The sequence below is a fragment of the Fusarium oxysporum genome, chromosome 1 (genome assembly GCF_000149955.1).
Source record: "Fusarium oxysporum f. sp. lycopersici 4287 chromosome 1, whole genome shotgun sequence".
Classification (NCBI taxonomy): Eukaryota; Fungi; Ascomycota; class Sordariomycetes; order Hypocreales; family Nectriaceae; genus Fusarium; species Fusarium oxysporum.
Window position 1 is genome coordinate 2,663,089 of NC_030986.1, and position 15,113 is coordinate 2,678,201.

The 15,113-nt window shown below is 48.5% G+C and overlaps 10 protein-coding genes across 21 annotated transcripts in view; 4 read left to right on the forward strand and 6 right to left on the reverse strand.

Moving 5' to 3' along the window:
• Positions 1–94: 94 nt before the first annotated feature.
• Positions 95–832, forward strand: FOXG_17860 (uncharacterized protein; the record flags this gene model as incomplete). The annotated part of the gene is made up of 2 exons (XM_018397864.1): positions 95–125; positions 179–832. 2 exons carry the CDS (start codon positions 95–97, stop codon positions 646–648), a joined length of 501 nt encoding a protein of 166 aa, XP_018232197.1. The 3' UTR covers positions 649–832.
• Positions 309–2,895, reverse strand: FOXG_00331 (uncharacterized protein). The gene is made up of 2 exons (XM_018376595.1): positions 2,029–2,895; positions 309–1,972 (listed from the first exon to the last, which is right to left on the reverse strand). Exons 1-2 carry the CDS (start codon positions 2,515–2,517, stop codon positions 839–841), a joined length of 1,623 nt encoding a protein of 540 aa, XP_018232198.1. The 5' UTR covers positions 2,518–2,895; the 3' UTR covers positions 309–838.
• Positions 2,896–3,089: 194 nt separating this feature from the next.
• Positions 3,090–7,294, forward strand: FOXG_00332 (uncharacterized protein). Of its 3 annotated transcripts, none has more exons than XM_018376596.1 (4): positions 3,090–3,366; positions 3,422–4,340; positions 4,395–4,447; positions 4,503–7,294. In XM_018376596.1, the coding sequence occupies exons 2-4, from the start codon at positions 3,776–3,778 to the stop codon at positions 4,527–4,529; spliced, it is 645 nt and encodes a 214-aa protein (XP_018232199.1). In that variant the 5' UTR covers positions 3,090–3,366; positions 3,422–3,775; the 3' UTR covers positions 4,530–7,294. The 3 variants fall into 3 exon arrangements, with proteins under 3 accessions (XP_018232199.1, XP_018232201.1, XP_018232200.1); XM_018376597.1 differs by having other exon boundaries at positions 3,180–3,366; positions 3,415–4,340; positions 4,503–5,083; XM_018376598.1 differs by having other exon boundaries at positions 4,395–7,291.
• Positions 3,452–3,577, reverse strand: FOXG_17861 (uncharacterized protein; the record flags this gene model as incomplete). The annotated part of the gene is made up of 1 exon (XM_018397865.1): positions 3,452–3,577. The coding sequence occupies one exon, from the start codon at positions 3,575–3,577 to the stop codon at positions 3,452–3,454; it is 126 nt and encodes a 41-aa protein (XP_018232202.1).
• FOXG_00333 (uncharacterized protein) lies at positions 4,384–7,311 on the reverse strand. Of its 3 annotated transcripts, XM_018376601.1 has the most exons (4): positions 5,983–7,311; positions 5,058–5,934; positions 4,492–4,998; positions 4,384–4,438 (listed from the first exon to the last, which is right to left on the reverse strand). In XM_018376601.1, the coding sequence occupies exons 1-3, from the start codon at positions 6,487–6,489 to the stop codon at positions 4,976–4,978; spliced, it is 1,407 nt and encodes a 468-aa protein (XP_018232205.1). In that variant the 5' UTR covers positions 6,490–7,311; the 3' UTR covers positions 4,384–4,438; positions 4,492–4,975. The 3 variants fall into 3 exon arrangements, with proteins under 3 accessions (XP_018232205.1, XP_018232204.1, XP_018232203.1); XM_018376600.1 differs by having other exon boundaries at positions 4,384–4,998; XM_018376599.1 differs by having other exon boundaries at positions 4,384–5,934.
• Positions 7,312–7,446: 135 nt separating this feature from the next.
• On the forward strand, positions 7,447–8,965 carry FOXG_00334 (uncharacterized protein). The gene is made up of 2 exons (XM_018376602.1): positions 7,447–7,910; positions 7,961–8,965. The coding sequence occupies exons 1-2, from the start codon at positions 7,800–7,802 to the stop codon at positions 8,819–8,821; spliced, it is 972 nt and encodes a 323-aa protein (XP_018232206.1). The 5' UTR covers positions 7,447–7,799; the 3' UTR covers positions 8,822–8,965.
• A 209-nt stretch (positions 8,966–9,174) lies between these two features.
• Positions 9,175–10,488, forward strand: FOXG_00335 (dUTP pyrophosphatase). The gene is made up of 2 exons (XM_018376603.1): positions 9,175–9,717; positions 9,790–10,488. The coding sequence occupies exons 1-2, from the start codon at positions 9,411–9,413 to the stop codon at positions 10,041–10,043; spliced, it is 561 nt and encodes a 186-aa protein (XP_018232207.1). The 5' UTR covers positions 9,175–9,410; the 3' UTR covers positions 10,044–10,488.
• On the reverse strand, positions 10,106–12,182 carry FOXG_00336 (pyridoxine kinase). 7 transcript variants are annotated; one of them, XM_018376605.1, is made up of 6 exons: positions 12,059–12,171; positions 11,590–11,942; positions 11,509–11,519; positions 11,382–11,461; positions 10,974–11,304; positions 10,131–10,913 (listed from the first exon to the last, which is right to left on the reverse strand). In XM_018376605.1, exons 2-6 carry the CDS (start codon positions 11,641–11,643, stop codon positions 10,331–10,333), a joined length of 1,059 nt encoding a protein of 352 aa, XP_018232209.1. In that variant the 5' UTR covers positions 11,644–11,942; positions 12,059–12,171; the 3' UTR covers positions 10,131–10,330. The 7 variants fall into 7 exon arrangements, with proteins under 7 accessions (XP_018232208.1, XP_018232209.1, XP_018232212.1 ...); XM_018376606.1 differs by having other exon boundaries at positions 10,155–10,913; positions 11,590–11,890; positions 12,059–12,154; XM_018376604.1 differs by having other exon boundaries at positions 10,106–10,913; positions 11,590–12,182.
• A 46-nt stretch (positions 12,183–12,228) lies between these two features.
• FOXG_00337 (proliferating cell nuclear antigen) lies at positions 12,229–13,769 on the reverse strand. Of its 2 annotated transcripts, XM_018376611.1 has the most exons (3): positions 13,548–13,769; positions 12,972–13,445; positions 12,229–12,905 (listed from the first exon to the last, which is right to left on the reverse strand). In XM_018376611.1, exons 2-3 carry the CDS (start codon positions 13,441–13,443, stop codon positions 12,598–12,600), a joined length of 780 nt encoding a protein of 259 aa, XP_018232215.1. In that variant the 5' UTR covers positions 13,444–13,445; positions 13,548–13,769; the 3' UTR covers positions 12,229–12,597. The 2 variants fall into 2 exon arrangements, with proteins under 2 accessions (XP_018232215.1, XP_018232216.1); XM_018376612.1 differs by lacking the exon at positions 13,548–13,769 and having other exon boundaries at positions 12,972–13,500.
• A 1,293-nt stretch (positions 13,770–15,062) lies between these two features.
• Positions 15,063–15,113, reverse strand: part of FOXG_00338 (uncharacterized protein) — a gene marked incomplete at both ends in the record, with an annotated part of 1,909 nt that continues 1,858 nt past the window's right edge. The window contains one exon of the mRNA XM_018376613.1: positions 15,063–15,113. Coding sequence (XP_018232217.1) covers positions 15,063–15,113 — 51 coding nt within the window.

Consider the following 15,113-nt stretch of genomic DNA (forward strand, 5'->3'; position numbering starts at 1 on the left):
GTCAACAGTCACGACACTTTACTCTCATAAATCCTTGAACTACAAAAAATGTGCGGGATCGTGCCGTTCGTCAAAGGCCTTTACGGAGGATCTCATGGAAGCCATTGATGACCTCTTCCCAAACCGTTCTGCGGATTCGGCACCGCTTATCAATAATCGCCAACCATTTCAACTTCAGCAGCCCCATCGGCAACACACTACTTTGATGAATCCGAACTATTGGAAGACTGGTCTGAGTCGATACCGTCGGGCGTCTGTCTCAAATCGGAAGATGTCAAGGAGTTACTTTTTGGATTTGATACCCATGTGCAAGCAAAGGCTATGGAGCTTATCAAAATCCCGTTCGACGCGGCCAAGCTTCGAAGTATAGACCGTGATATTGATTCATCAAAGGAACTTCAGCCGAGTGAGAAGGCTACACTGAAGCAGTTTATTAGATTTTATGGTCATAAAGAGCGCAAACGACCAAGAGACATGTTGCTCCGGGACAAGGATACCAAAAAGACTTCATTAAGAATTCGAAAAGAGACGGCTTTCATGGGCTATACCTGGCGTCGGATGAGACCCGGTGGATATATCGATCCAAAAGTAACAGAGATGCCCAACATGGACGAAAGCCAGGCTTTGACACCGAACATTGAGTGTTGAATAAAAAGAAAAGGAAGCCGGTATGAGATACGAAGGTGTTCAGCCCTCAAAATCATCGAGAGCAGTATTACGAATAGACATTAAGCGCTAGGCCTTATTGGCATGTATACCTTCATCCTGATCCTCATTTCATCATCCTAGCCCTATGCAGAAACATCAAATCATTACCATAATATTAAGCGTGCATCCTTCATTGCGATTTGGACCTTTGGTTGGTATTGCTGTACGAACCAGACTCTGTTAAAGCAGCTGGGTCACCAGATGCAACGGCTTTGGCATTGCGAATCTCCCACTCAAATTCCTTGAGGGCCCGGATTTCCCAAGAGAAGAAGAGTAGCGAGAGCAGACCATCGATAACACCAGCGACCAAGCTAAGACTGCTGGCCAGCATGAGGACGAATGCGACATAATTTCCAGGACTAAACCAGACAGCGACAAGACATGCTAGCCAGACAAGCAATGCGCCAAAGAAGTGCACACCCCGCCAGTAGCGCTGGCGAATCTCGCGAGCATGGTATTTTTGTATCATTCCCAGAATCTCATCATAGGTGGACGCGTGAAATAAATCGCGATTAAAGAAGCGACCTCGCCTCAGCTGGGTATCGGGATCCGCAGTCTGCGCTGCGTCACCTGAGTGAATGCTGCTAGCCGGGCTACTGGGGGCCAAGTATGCGCCAGTCTGGAGAGCAGCAGATGGTGTTTCGGAGCGGGGATCAGCTTTAATAGGCAATGGGGAAGGGGTATGCCGGACGAGCGTGGCTTGAACAGCAAAGTGGTCGGAGAGGGAACAGAGGAGATCAGGATGCCGCTCAGTCATTGAAACATGAGCCGACTTGACGATCCAACCAGGAGCGGTAGCAGGAGCATCGGGGTCGATACCTGTCGAGGCAAAGATGTAGTCGAGTCGCTGACCTTGAGGATCAATCGTATCGGGTGGGACCTCGCAGAGATCGCCTCCCTTGAGCCGGTTCTGCTGATTTTTGTTCCAGCGCCATGTATTATAGACGGAATTGCTAGTTGCGCCATTCTCGACAAGATTGAAGTCGGCTGTCGGTAATGGCCGATGACGATCCTTCTCAGATGGATGGTAGGCAGGACCAAGAGCGCTGTCAGGGTGTAATTTGCGCCAGACGTCATGAACAGGCGCATGTGCTGTTATTACACGGTGAAATATGGACAAGGGTAACATGTTGAAATCACCCATTCCGATAACGAGGTGTCCACGTTCAGCAGCGCCGCGCAAAAGCTTTGAAATCTCCCATGACTGCGCAACTCGATGGCAATCGTATGTACTCACGGGCTCGGGCTCGTATGGGGAGTGAGTCTACGAATTCAAGTCAATTAACAGGCTGAAAAGCGATATAACAGATTCAGACTCACATGTGTGTTGAAGACCTCGATAATGTCCTTTCTCCTTGGCCCAAAGCGAATTTTGGCGCAAGCAACACCCTTGCCTACATACCAGTCTCCTCTCCAAAATGCAGTTGGCCGTCCATTGAGGGGATACTTGAACATGGTACTCTCCTCGATCGGCCAGTGACTCAAGATGGCCAGACCGCCACCAAAAGCACCGCTGTGGTAGAACTTTCCATACGGGAGAACCTGGCGGGTGTGATGCCGAATGGCTTGGTAGTCCTCCTGCGTAAAACATTCCTGCAAGGAAACGATATGCGGTGTAGGGACAGCATGTGCAATTCTATGACCTATCTCGTCAAGCCTTGCAACTCGCTGGGTCGATATGTAGCGAAGACCCCAGCAGTTGAGGGTCAAGAGGTTGATCTCAGAGGGGAGATTATGAACATCATCATTGTTGACGGCAATGGTGGAAGGCGTTGTGACATGCTCAGCAGCGTCACTTGCCATGACCATGGCGCCGGTGGAGTATGCGGAAGTAATGGTGACTGATATGTCTCGTAAATATCAGACCGTCGGAGGAAGAGGGTGAGACAAGGGACCGGGCATGGGACAAGTTTTGGATCTCAGGTCGGAGGGTGGAAATATTGAACGTGGCGCGATGCCTCGGCTGCTGGATATTAGTTAATTAGATGAGGGCACCGGCCAGGTGTCACTGCTATTAGCGGTAGAGCCTAAGAAGCGTAAAAACGACAATAGTACAAATTAGTTACGATCGAAAGCAAAATTCTAAAATGAGGGAGATGCGATGGACGGTCACCGCCAAGGAAAAGGAGTGAGAACACGCGACGCGAAGGAGTCTAATGTGATAATTTACAGAACACTAATTGAACCAATACCACGCCTCCTTCTTGTTTGGGGGCACTGCCGGTACTTGTGGTCACCCGGACCATCCGCTCCAAAGGAGGGGCCGATACCTGTGGGGCTGATTACCGAACGGGAGGTCTACATACTACTCCGTAAGTTAGTAGGTATAGATGCGGCAGGGGTCGAGGAAAGCCGAGTGATAGAGCAACAATGATTAGTGATGCACTACTAAAGTCATAGGGGTTGTTCCTCTTGTTGCTGGCGCCCTTCTGTCTCATGCAATTTTGTTCTTTGAGAAGTTAGCGTCATGATAACTATTAGTATATTTATTAGAGATAGACTATTCTCGTTGCGTCCCTTCGCTAAGGTATTATTCAGGCCTGAGGTCAAGATGCCAAAACAAATTCATCATATTGCCTCCCGACTTTAGACTAACTGACCTAAGTCTTGTCTCTCTTAGGATCAAGGCCCTAAGTTTTCTTGCCCCCTCTAGTTTAGGTAGGCACTTTAAACGGCCTCAGCTCTCGTTTTGAACTAACATAGAAGCTTCCAGGAACCCTGCAATTCCACCGGTAAAATAAAGTTACCATACTATCAGATTCAGAGCTTCATCCTTCTCCTCACTCTTATCCTCACACTCAATCTCAGCTGCCACATGGCGAGCTTCATCATTGGTTCGATACCCCTCATCGAACTTGAGAGGCGTCATGCGTCATTCTTGGGTATCCATCATAGAACCATCTGGTAAAGTCCAGGTATGTACGGAACTCTTCACTTGTAGCCACTACTGCCCGGATCTATATGACCTTCTCATGTCTGGTTCACCCAACGCCTATAAGTTTAATTAAGAATACTATTCTCTTGATAGTCATAACCTTCAACTTATAACTGTCCATCCACATTCGCAATGTCTGTAGTCTTTGAATCTCTTCTCATCAAGTTCAAACCCATCCTGGTTGAACACCCCGAATCCCCTCCGGCTTCTTTCTCATCTGTGACCGATCACCTCAAGTCAATTCCTGGGGTCGAGTCCGTTTACCTTGGCAGGCCCCTCGAGAAGCCTGATTACTGGGTTCTGGGCATCCGTTGGGCCTCGCGCCCTGCCTATGATGCCTTCGTTTCCGGCTCTGCTGCCACCGATTGGCATGCCTCTTTGCGCGCCCTGCTGACTGAGCACCCTATCGTCAGTCCGATCGCAGAGTATACAGGCCGTGCCGAGCTCGCCCTCCATGCACCCATTACAGAGTTTTGTACCTGTTGGGGTGCTGATGAAACCTTCACGGAGGATAACATGAAGCCATTCGCCGTTGCTTGTGAGGAGGGTGGGTTGGCTGGGCTTCATGGCTTGGCTTATGGCGAATTTGTACAAGGAGAACATGAGAAGCCTTCAGTTATTCCTGGTCGAGCATCCAGGCTACTGATGGGTTGGGATAGCAAAGAGGCCCATTTGCAACACAAAAACAATGGAAGTGGTAAGTCTCATTTCTTGATGTTGCGCCATTAGTACTGACTGAATTGCACCAAAGTAATTGATGATAACGTATACTATTTGCTTGCTCGGAATAAGAGCCTTGAAATAGTGAGCCATCTAGGAAGTTAATAGTGAGAGCCTGAGTAACTAACATCTCATGTAGTATCATGTCCCTTTCAAAAAGCTCTGAGACTCAGCTTCACGCCCAAAGCTTGCAGATAATATCAGATTGTTATTGGATTAAGTAGAGAACAAAATAACACTGAGTCAATGCGCCGTCGAAAATCAGATACCTTGAAAGCTGTCACTTGTCAATGTGAGGCTCTCTCTTCCTGCCAATAAGCACCGTCTTGTTCCCGTATTCGTCCCGATGAAATGCGATCCGTCCTTGACACCATTTCTATACCATTCAATCATCCTGCGACTTTTCTTACCCACCCTTGAAACTTCATCTCAGGTGGGTGGAATGGTCTTCTCAAACTTCTGAACTGTACCCGGTGGCCTGATATCGCCCTCATTTTGAACCTCCAAAACACACTGCATCCTCCTTTTAGCCTCTCGATGTCCCCTGCAAATAGCTTTCTGTTCGTCCTATTCCGTTGATCGCTCGAACGTCGTCGTACCGGTATCAAAAAGTTAGATACGATGTTTCTCCGATTCTGTATTAGGATTTCAAGGTTAGAAATTTAACTCTTGCTGGATCTGTTTTGCACCTCACCAAGTCGAGAGTAGAGCATGTACAATGCCATACGGTTACATTCCTCCGTTCCGGTAATAGTCACCAGTCGCTCGTTACTATTGTCCTGCGGCTCGTTGATCTTGATCACGCTGTTGCTCATTTGGCGGATCTCGTTGATCTTTTGTCCACCCTTGCCGATGATAGCACCGACCATATCGTTCGGGATGTAAATCTGCTGTGTGATGGGCCCGCCGGGGATGGCACCGCCCATGGGCTGAGCTTGGGGAGCACCACCATGAGGTTGAGGACCAGCATGAGGGGCCATGTGCGGTTGGGCGTGAGGAGCTGCGCCATAGGCACCTCCTCCCTGAGCACCGCCATAATGCATAGGCATGGCAGGGTTGGCCTGAGCAGCTGCGTGGGGGTATTGCTGAGGATAAGGCGCGGGTGGCATATGATGAGATCGCCGGTCGTTGTGGCGGCCGTAATTTTCACTTCGTCCGTAGTGGCCCGAGGCAGGTTGGGGTGAGTAGGGAACAACTTGCATGCCGCCTGGGATCGAGCCAGCAGGGGCGCCGCTACGGGTTGCGTAGGCAGACGCAGCAGGACCTCCAAACCTATCGTTAAGCTGTTCGAGAAGGGTGCTGCCAACATAGTAAGTTGCGATATGGACGGCATCAGCGACACCCATCACTACCAGCGATCTCTCGCTTGACATAGGTAAACATGAGTCAGAAGCGTTCAACCGAGCACCAGATGCCTCTTGGATCTCACGAATACGGGCACCACCCTTACCAATGATGGAGCCAATCAAAATGTGCGGAATGAGTAGCCGTAAGGGATATGTTTTTGAAGATGCGGTTGAGGATTCGTTGAGGGGTTCGTTGTTCAGTGTTCGGATGATCAAGCCAAAAGCCTGAATTGATGTTAATTTGTAAACCATGCGTCAGGAGAATCACCATACCTTAGCTACAGCGTCCACTATACCGCTGACAGTAAGAATACGTTCAACGGCCCCCTTTTGGTAGTCGCTGACTGTGCACTTAGCGTTGGAAAGCTTCCTGATGTTGGAAACATTCTCGCCCCCCTTTCCAATGACGGTAGCTGCCTCCGGGCTCGAGATAACAGCGCGAATGTGAATCCATGAGGTCTCGTCATGAGCAGCAGCAGACGTTACAGCGTTGGATGCAGAGGCAGCAACTGTGGCGGCAGCGGCGGCCTTAGTGTCAGATGCATGGTCCAAAGCGGCATCGTCATCATCTTCAGACTTATGGGCTCCGTTGACCTTATCATCATGGTCCTCTGCAGGGACCTCGGTGGGAGCTTCAGGGACCTCAACATCGTCGTCGTGCTTGTTCTTGTCGAGAGCAGGTCGTTTGGCATCGGGCTGATCACCAGCGCGTGAGGGCGAAGAAGCTTCTTCCAAAGGGCGTTTAGCCGACTGGGTTGGTTGTGTTGGGGAAGCAGACATATTGAAATTGTTATTGTTCACGCGAGTTTAGTCTTTCTGACAATCGACAATTTGAAAACGTCTCGTTCTTTCTATTGTTCGTCTTATATACACTCAGGGGTTTTCGAAGGAAAACGTGCTGGTGTAGTGACTCTCGCTGGGTGTGCTTCGGTGAAATACTCGTGAAGTGACTTATGTCGCGTAAAGACGATGCGTGTTGCGGGCTGAATGGAAGGAAGAGGGATTCGAGATTCGGGCTCAAGGGCGGGTTCCAGAACTCTTTCAGCGGGCGTCGAGTAATTACCCGGGAAGATCTCCTAGATATAGGCGGGAGAGGAAGGGCGGAATGATTGTCTTGTGATGCAAATGTTGAATGGTGGTGAGGATAGGTGAAGCGATCGATACTGGGACGGACTTCTTAAAAAGCAAAAAGAGGCAGTGCTCAGCTCAAACCTTCTGACCCGGACTCGAGGTTTATTGATCGCAAAAGTCGCCAGAGTTCTGAGCTCAAGCGCAGAATCTGGAGCACGAAGTATCTCGTCGCGAAGCGTCGGAGGATGAGAAGCTGAGACGAGAGAAGCAGGTTCTCAAATGGATCGGCGCGCGGTGTTTTAGAACTTTCGCTGTCGCAATGGATCCCAATACCAGGGAAGGACCAATCCAAATCAATCAGAAGAAAGAAAAAGAAAAACAGAAAATCTCAGAAACGATTACGAGGAATCGCTGAGAATGGAAAAACGAGGATCTCACGAGAGCAATGGCAGGTGAAAAAGGGGGAGAATGAATATGACACGACAAAAGGTCGATGGTTTGGGGTGAGGAGATGGGAGAAAGCCGGAGAAGTAGCCCTGCGAGAATCCATCCTGGGTAAGGTAGGTGCTAGGCATGGAGCGCTGTGAGATGTCACGTGCACCACCTCAATCTGGGCTTGAAGCTTGGGCCACAAGAGCTCAGGCGCTCCACCCGCCTGGCGATGATACTACCTTAGTAAAGGTAGGTAGTAGACAATCACAACCCACGATATAACTAGTACCTATCTCTGGCACTGGAACCTTCTTTTTGATAGCCGAACAAATTTCAAATATCTCATAGATACAAGTGCGATGACTACGCTTGTCTCGCTATATCTGAAGACCTCCGATTAGTTGCATTTGAACAACAATTGCCTGTCTTGAACAGCTCCTTGGAAGGTGCGAAGTGACATATCTCGATCACCTAAACCCGTACATACGCTGGGTCCCTCCATCCTCACAATTCTCAATTCTGCCCATGCTCCAGCAAAGTCAAAACCCTTGCCCATTACTTGAGCCAGTTGCGTGAACCTTACGACAATGGACTACAGGTCGCAACCTACAGCAAAAGAGGAGTACACAGCGAATGTTGATCAGACATTAAGAGAACTTCAAGAGAGAGTCCAACAACATGAAAATGAGCTGGAGAAGGTATGCACGCGCCAAAAACCAACATTATACTAATGGCTAATTTCTTACAGCTTCGTTCGGAGCAAAGCCAACCCCCAGAGTCAGCGGCTGGACAGGCGCGTCTCATACAGGTGGCTCTCAAAGAGGTGACAGAGTCGGATCCCTTTCTCCCCTCGCCAGGGTCGCTGTTACCGACGCTGTTGGCGTTCCGCAAGACTCACCAGACCATTCAAGAGTCCAAATCCTATCTTGCCTCTCAGCGTGTGGGCCATGAACAACTGTCGCGTCAGCTTGAGGCGGATGAAGCGCGTCTCAAAGATCAAAAGCTCCTTGGCGATGCTCTGACTGCACGTATCTTGTCGCTACGCGATGAAGTGGATGCGGGTACTCACGTCACCCCAGAAGAAGGGGCAAAGGAACTATTGCAAGAACTCAGAGCTAAGAAGAAGTCTTATGACAGAGAGACGTCAAAACTTATGAAGGTTCTCCTTCGATTCATCGATAATCATCTGGCACCCATGCTTGCGGCAGAAGAGCTAGGAGGGCCTGTGGTTGGGGATCTTATAGGTATTGATGGAGACGATTTGGCCGCCGGATTTAATGCACAAGGGAAACTAAGGAAACCAAAGGACAGCGATGATAAAGAAGATAAACGGCAACGCAGAATCGATGAGATTTGGGGACAGGCTACTAATGGAGGCACGGGGCGCCAGGACGAGATTGCAGCTGCAGCTGCAGAGATGAAGCAACTAACAGAGGAGCTTCTCAACACGCTTGCTGAAGCACAAGGTAATAACTCAGCATCATATGTGCAATTGTCGCGTGAATCTGCGGCTGCACGGTTTTTGGTGAGATCTAAGGTTGCACAATTCCATCCTAGAGATGCAACAAGGCTCAGACTGGTGGATTTCGGACGAGATCTGGAACCCTGAGTAATAACAGATATAATGAAAGCCTCGAGAACAACCCCATATGTCTTATAGTTATGTTTCTGTAAAGTCACACAAGTGAATATTCCCACCATTGACAGAAGTTAATCTCCCGATGGTGATTGTAGAGTTTGGAGTACATTATAATAATTTAGGATAGCTCATCATGAATTATAATTGTATGCAAACATAGGCCTAAGACTTCCGCAATGATATCTGCGCGGAATAAGGTCCGGCACAGCATACAAGCAACCTCTTAAAAATAGGTTCTGCTGATTGGTCAATTCTGTAAGTGATTAACGCGCTAGGTATGGAACGCCAGAAACAGCAGAGATGCCGGATTATCTCTCTGATATACAAAAAAGTAGGTGTCTTGACACTTGTAACGAATTATAATTATGATGATAAGCTTAAGAATCCCGTGGCAACATTGTTGTTAGCTAAGGAAGACTACTACAAACCCCAGGCTTTGTTAACATGATGGGAGAGAATCGATATTCCTCGTGTTCTTGAAGTCCAAGGAGCGTTACCCACCCAACCGCGTCGCGTCTGTCGTGGCCCAAGCTGGCTGGCCCTTAAACTCCAGCTTCGAATGCAGTATCCACGACAATTGCTTCTCCATTCCTCCTCCTCATATTCAACAATGACCTCTGAAACTCTCGTCCCTGATAACTCTGCCGTTTCTTCACCTCCCGCCAAACGTGCCAAGACCGCCGCTACAATGGAAGGTCCCCCACCACTGCAGATTAAGAAGCTTTCCGACAAGGGTCGTTTGCCCACTCGTGGGAGTGCCTTTGCTGCCGGCTACGATATCTACGCTGCTCGCGACACAACAATTCCCGCTCGTGGCAAGGCGCTAGTTGACACTGATATCAGCATGGCTGTGCCTGCCGGAACCTGTAAGTACATAGCCAGTTGAAGCCCTGATCAACCAGCTTAAGGCCAGCTACCTGACAAAATGATGAATACAGATGGACGCATTGCCCCTCGATCGGGTCTCGCTTCCAAGCATTTCATTGACACAGGCGCTGGTGTCATCGATGCCGATTACCGCGGCCAGGTCAAGGTCCTGCTCTTCAACCACAACGAATCCGACTTTGAGGTGAAGGAGGGCGACCGCATTGCTCAACTTGTTCTGGAGCGCATCTACACCCCCGAGGTTGTCGAGGTTCAAGAACTCGAGGAGAGTGTCCGAGGCGCTGGTGGCTTCGGCAGCACTGGTTAGATCTTCGAGGAGGATATGCTGACTTCTCGTCTGCCGAGTTTCATGAATTAATGAATTGGGTTTTGGGCCAATGCAATAGACCTACTGTACACAGTTGAAGAAGGCTGATTATGGAAGAGAAGCTATCCGAGTGAATTATTTAACCCTGGACGATAGATGTGAAAACCTTGAATGGATTCATGATCAGGCATCTATTCCACAACCTTTCTACCCATTTCTATTTAATCTTTGCTGGTTTCTACTATAGTGGTCATTGTAACCTTGGGACAATCCCCCTCCCCTTAGATCTAAATGGCCTTCGCAAGGTATTGCGTCGCGGGGGAGCGTAAGCAGTCCAGATTCCTCACAAGTTGAAGCTCTGCCGCCTTGCTCTTTACGAGGTGCGCCTTTGTTTGGTCAATTCGATCCTCATCTTTCATGTCGTCCGTTGTTCGTTCAACCACCCTCTTCATGCCCTCGCAGGTCTTGGATAGAACCTCATGCATACTGCCTAGGACCTTTTCTGCAGCGCGTGCAAGGGGTAGCTCAACAGCCGATACCGAATCGTCGCTAAGCCAGCTGGCGGTATGCCGCAGCCGCTCGTCAGCATTGAAGACAGCCTCACGCATGCGGATTACCATAAGAGCGCCAAACATGTCGCCTGTACCACTGAAATAACAATCAATTGATGGGAAGACAATCTTGAAAAAGCGAGCTTTGCCAGTAGATGTCATGGTTGAACCAACAACAGAGAGATGCGAAGGCGGATGGTCTGGCGCCTCAAGGTTGACTGAAGTAATGACGACATGAGGAATCTTGTACTTGTCGTGGAGCACTTGGATAGCCTTTCGGAGACTGTCCATGTCATGGATTTTGACTTCCGAAAGCAGCCTTTTCGTAAGAATTATTAGTTGGAATCTCTAAAATCTCGACAAATGCTCTTAAACATACTCGGCCTCGAATTGGTTTGGAAGAATCAGATCCGCGTCGTGGATGAGCCTCTTGTATGCTGGCACCACTTCCTCGGAGACGTAGATCTTTCCATTGTCACCCATGACGGGATCGAGAGCCCAGAAGAACTTGCCAGGTGCTTTAATTGACTTTTCCTTAAGTTCCCGGCCTATCTTACCGACCGTATCGACGGCTTCAGCGCCTGGGATATATCCAGAAAGCATAACATCAAAATCATCCAGGTACGACTGTTTCAGTCCTTCCCAGAGATCCATGATCTCCTGTGCTGAGACTCTCGTTCCCTTCCATTGCTTATATCCGGTATGGTTGCCTTTACAGGTGAAGTCCGCGAGTTAGAAACCTGGTTTATTATTTCACTCCATCGATCGAGATGACATGAATACTCACTGAACTGTACGGTGTTGAGAGCTGCGACATCACATCCCAAAGACTGTAGCACAAAGACGGCAATCTTGTTACCGACATACCTAGTGCATATGAGTCACTGCGACCCCGAGGGGGAAAAGATAGTTACCCAGAGACAACCTACAGCAACGACCTATCAGCCTCGGCTCAAGATGTTTGAAAGTGACAGGATATTTGATGGCATACATACATGGCTTGCCACAGCGAGAACCCGTGTATCGGGTATTGTTGGGGTGATGGACATGTTACCAAAAGCACCAGTTCAATTCCTCGATCTCTTCTTGATATTCTGCAAACGTTCTGAATAGAAGTCTACGCAAGCCTAGGCAACCCAAGATTTTGCTTGTGTGAGAGACGTCACTGAACAAAACCTCTCAGTCGGCGTCAGCGGACGATTCTGCGGTAGAATCCTAAGACACCGGAGCTTAGATGAAATGGGAAGCCTGAGCGTTATTTGTGAAGATCGAAGGAACAGAAGAGAAAATCCGTCGCTGACTCAAGGAAGTAAATTAGTTCTAGAACTCGGTTGCAGCGTCTTTTGAGCTGTATATCGCTCGATATTAGTCACGAGTTAACTTGAAGAAATCGGGTTAAGCCTGGAGCATCAACAAGCTACCTGTATGTACAAATGTTGGAAACAGAAACTTCAGAATACCTACCTACTTGCCCAATATCGGTCTGAATAATGAAACGAGCAATTGGCTCAATTGCAGCGAGGATAGACAGTATTTTCTCTACCCTTTTGAGCTGATAGCGAAAGGCTACCAGTGACTTCCATTTGGTCGTGTGCCCCGCCAGCCTCTGCTACGATCCATTGTAATCATTGCCCCGCAGCAGGCTTCTGAATGGCACAGTAGAATCATGCAGGCATAATTTGTGCCAAGTCAATATCAACTTTGATAAACACGATCTCATATTATCATTTATCGTCATGGTCAACAAGGGACTAAAGCTCCTGACTTGGCATCCTTGTATTCCCTATCTAACCTGTTCGTTTACATTCCTTTCCCTTCGCACACGCCTTTGATGCCTAAAGTAAGGCTTCCAAGAAGCAGGCAAACTTCTTGGTATCCGGATTTCTTGCATTGCCCTCTTTGACATGTGCTCCGTCGGAATCGCTGGATGGTATCATTGCAACCGCAAGCGCCGAGCTTCTGCCATGTAGCAGGATGGTGTCGTATTGCATCATGGCACTCTTCTACTCCTCATCACCAATCTTAGGCGCAAGATAGAAACGCAGATGGCTTTGACCCTGAAGATCGTATTCAACCAAGAGGGGCACTTCATTAGAGAGCTTGATCTTGACCTGCTCGGAGAGGCCAGCAGCCTTGCAGAAGTTGACCAGGTACTTAAGGGAGAAGGTGAGGGCGACCGGCTCGGTCAACTCAATCGAGACACTTTGTTTGGGTTTCTCGACATCCTCATGGCTTCGAAGAGTCACTGAGCCGTTACCAATATCGCCATTGCATGCGAACTTGACACCGTCCTTGGAGGCCTCGATCATCACTGCCGAGTTAAGTGTTAGATAACAATCCAGTAGCCGAACATGACGCGAGCCTTGCAAGAACTAACCTGATTCTGACATAGCCATCAAGTCGGTACAGATGCGACGAAACTCGCCAGAAGGCATCGCAATTGTAGCAGCATACTCGGTGTCGGGAATGCCCAGGTGCTCCTGGTCAATGTCCATGAGCTTGAGGTCATACTCGCTGATGCGGTCGTTCTCAGGGCTCTCGAATTGCATATTCAGCACATCAGGGCCATCCTCAGCCTTGAGCGTGAGCACGTCGTTACTCTGAGCAGCGCGTAGGACCTTGGTCAGGGATGTGAGGTTGACACCGAGGGAGATGTTGCGGTCGCAGCGGAATGGCTCGAAGGATTCAGCAGTAAGCATCATGGAAACCAAGGCAACATGGGAGTTGTCCATGGCCTGCAGCTGAATGCCACTGTCATTGCAGTCGAAGTTGCAATCTTGGACCAGATCCTTGATTGCATCGACGACTTTCTTCAGAAGATCAGCTTGAGCGAGTCGTGCTTCCAACATATCTGTTTATCTGTTAGCATACCACTGATACATCTCCTCACGAGACGTGAAGCTGCCACGCATATATGAAAAGGGCGGGGTGTTCGTTGCTCGGGGTGACTGACTGATCGAAAGGTTTGCTGGCAAATTGTGGCTAGATACGGACAGGGAATATGAGCAAAGGATAAGTGAGCGGAATAGCTCGCAAAGTAAGGTGTGTTATGGTTATGGAAGGAGTATGGGAGGTTGTCTGGTGGATGAAATGCAAGATGCAGATAGCAATGTGCTTTTGTCGCGAAATTGCTAGGCTGCTTTACGCTAGCTGGCAGGTGGGGAGCCACTTAACGCGCGACCATCAAACAACCGACGCGTCGCGTTTCAGGCGGACGCTTGTCATCGGTAGAAAATTGGAAAGCACCACTATTCACTAACTCTATATAGCCTCAGGGAGAAAGAAAACCGAGAAATTATCCTGAGTGATGAGCAGCTCTAGGTGAATTTAGTGCAGACTAAGCAAGTCTTTAGACTAGGTAGGTAGGTAGTTATTTTAATCACTTATTCTAGAGATCCTAAGTTCCAATACAGAGATTATGTTTTCTATATCTCGATACGTATATATAAGATCATAGCTTGAGAGGGATATGTTATTCCTTAGCTTAGTGAGGTCCCTGTTATTCCAAAATATGGATGGATGCCCACCTTAGTACCTAACTCAGAGGTCCTCGATCCTTTGGTCCTCTATCCGACAGGTGCGAACCGCAGAAGTGTCTTTGTACCCAGGTAGACTCTCAGGCTCTTTCCAGTTCTTCAAGCCACTAGGTACTTACCTAAGGTACTAGGTGAGTAGGTACCGGTACCTAATTATTGTTACCTTAAGGCACCACTGACCGGTAGAGAGAGATGGTGCCAAAATTGTCCATAAGAATTGTCCAATGACCTGTTATGTGCAAGGTAGTTAAGTACCTACTTAGGTAGCTATCATACATATGTTACCAAGAATAAGTTCTCCCTTCATCATTTACATTGAACGAAATAGATCGGTAAACAAGACCGAATGATTTCCTAGAAGACCGGCTTGTAGCGCATATGTCTTGCGGCTATCTTCCATAAGGGCACATTGGTGTGTGATTCTATGTCGTCCAAAACCTGATCGCCAAGAATGATGATAGTGGGCAAATAATACAAAACCAAGATTCCCAACCCTGAACCTGAAACGCCGCAGCCATCCATGGCTTGTCTATAGAATAGTGTCGTTTATAGAGAATTGTGCGTGTCGTCGTGACGCTACCTGTGCTTGACATATTTATCTGTCTGTGGAGCTCGAATGTGAATTTTTCATAAGTCGATAGCAAGAATAAAAAAACGGTTCGGTGTCGATTCAGACGATTGTTTTGTACTTGGTGAAGGCGGGAGAAGGCGATGAAAAGTGTTGAAGATAATGATCGTGATGTTTGTTTCATAAAACCGATATCCCTACATTGACACAATCCGACCTGCTGGTGCGCTGGCACGAGTTCGAGGTCGTAGGTTAATAACTGTCTCTAGCTCCCGAAGCATACCCTTTGGTTTGCATCAACGTGCTGTCGGGCAAGAGCCTTTTGTTCTCGCTCTTCTCGAAGCCTTGACTATTTCTTTCCTCTCTAGTGAGCGTGCTTCGTGGTCGCGGGAGACCAACGGCTTTCAAAAACTTC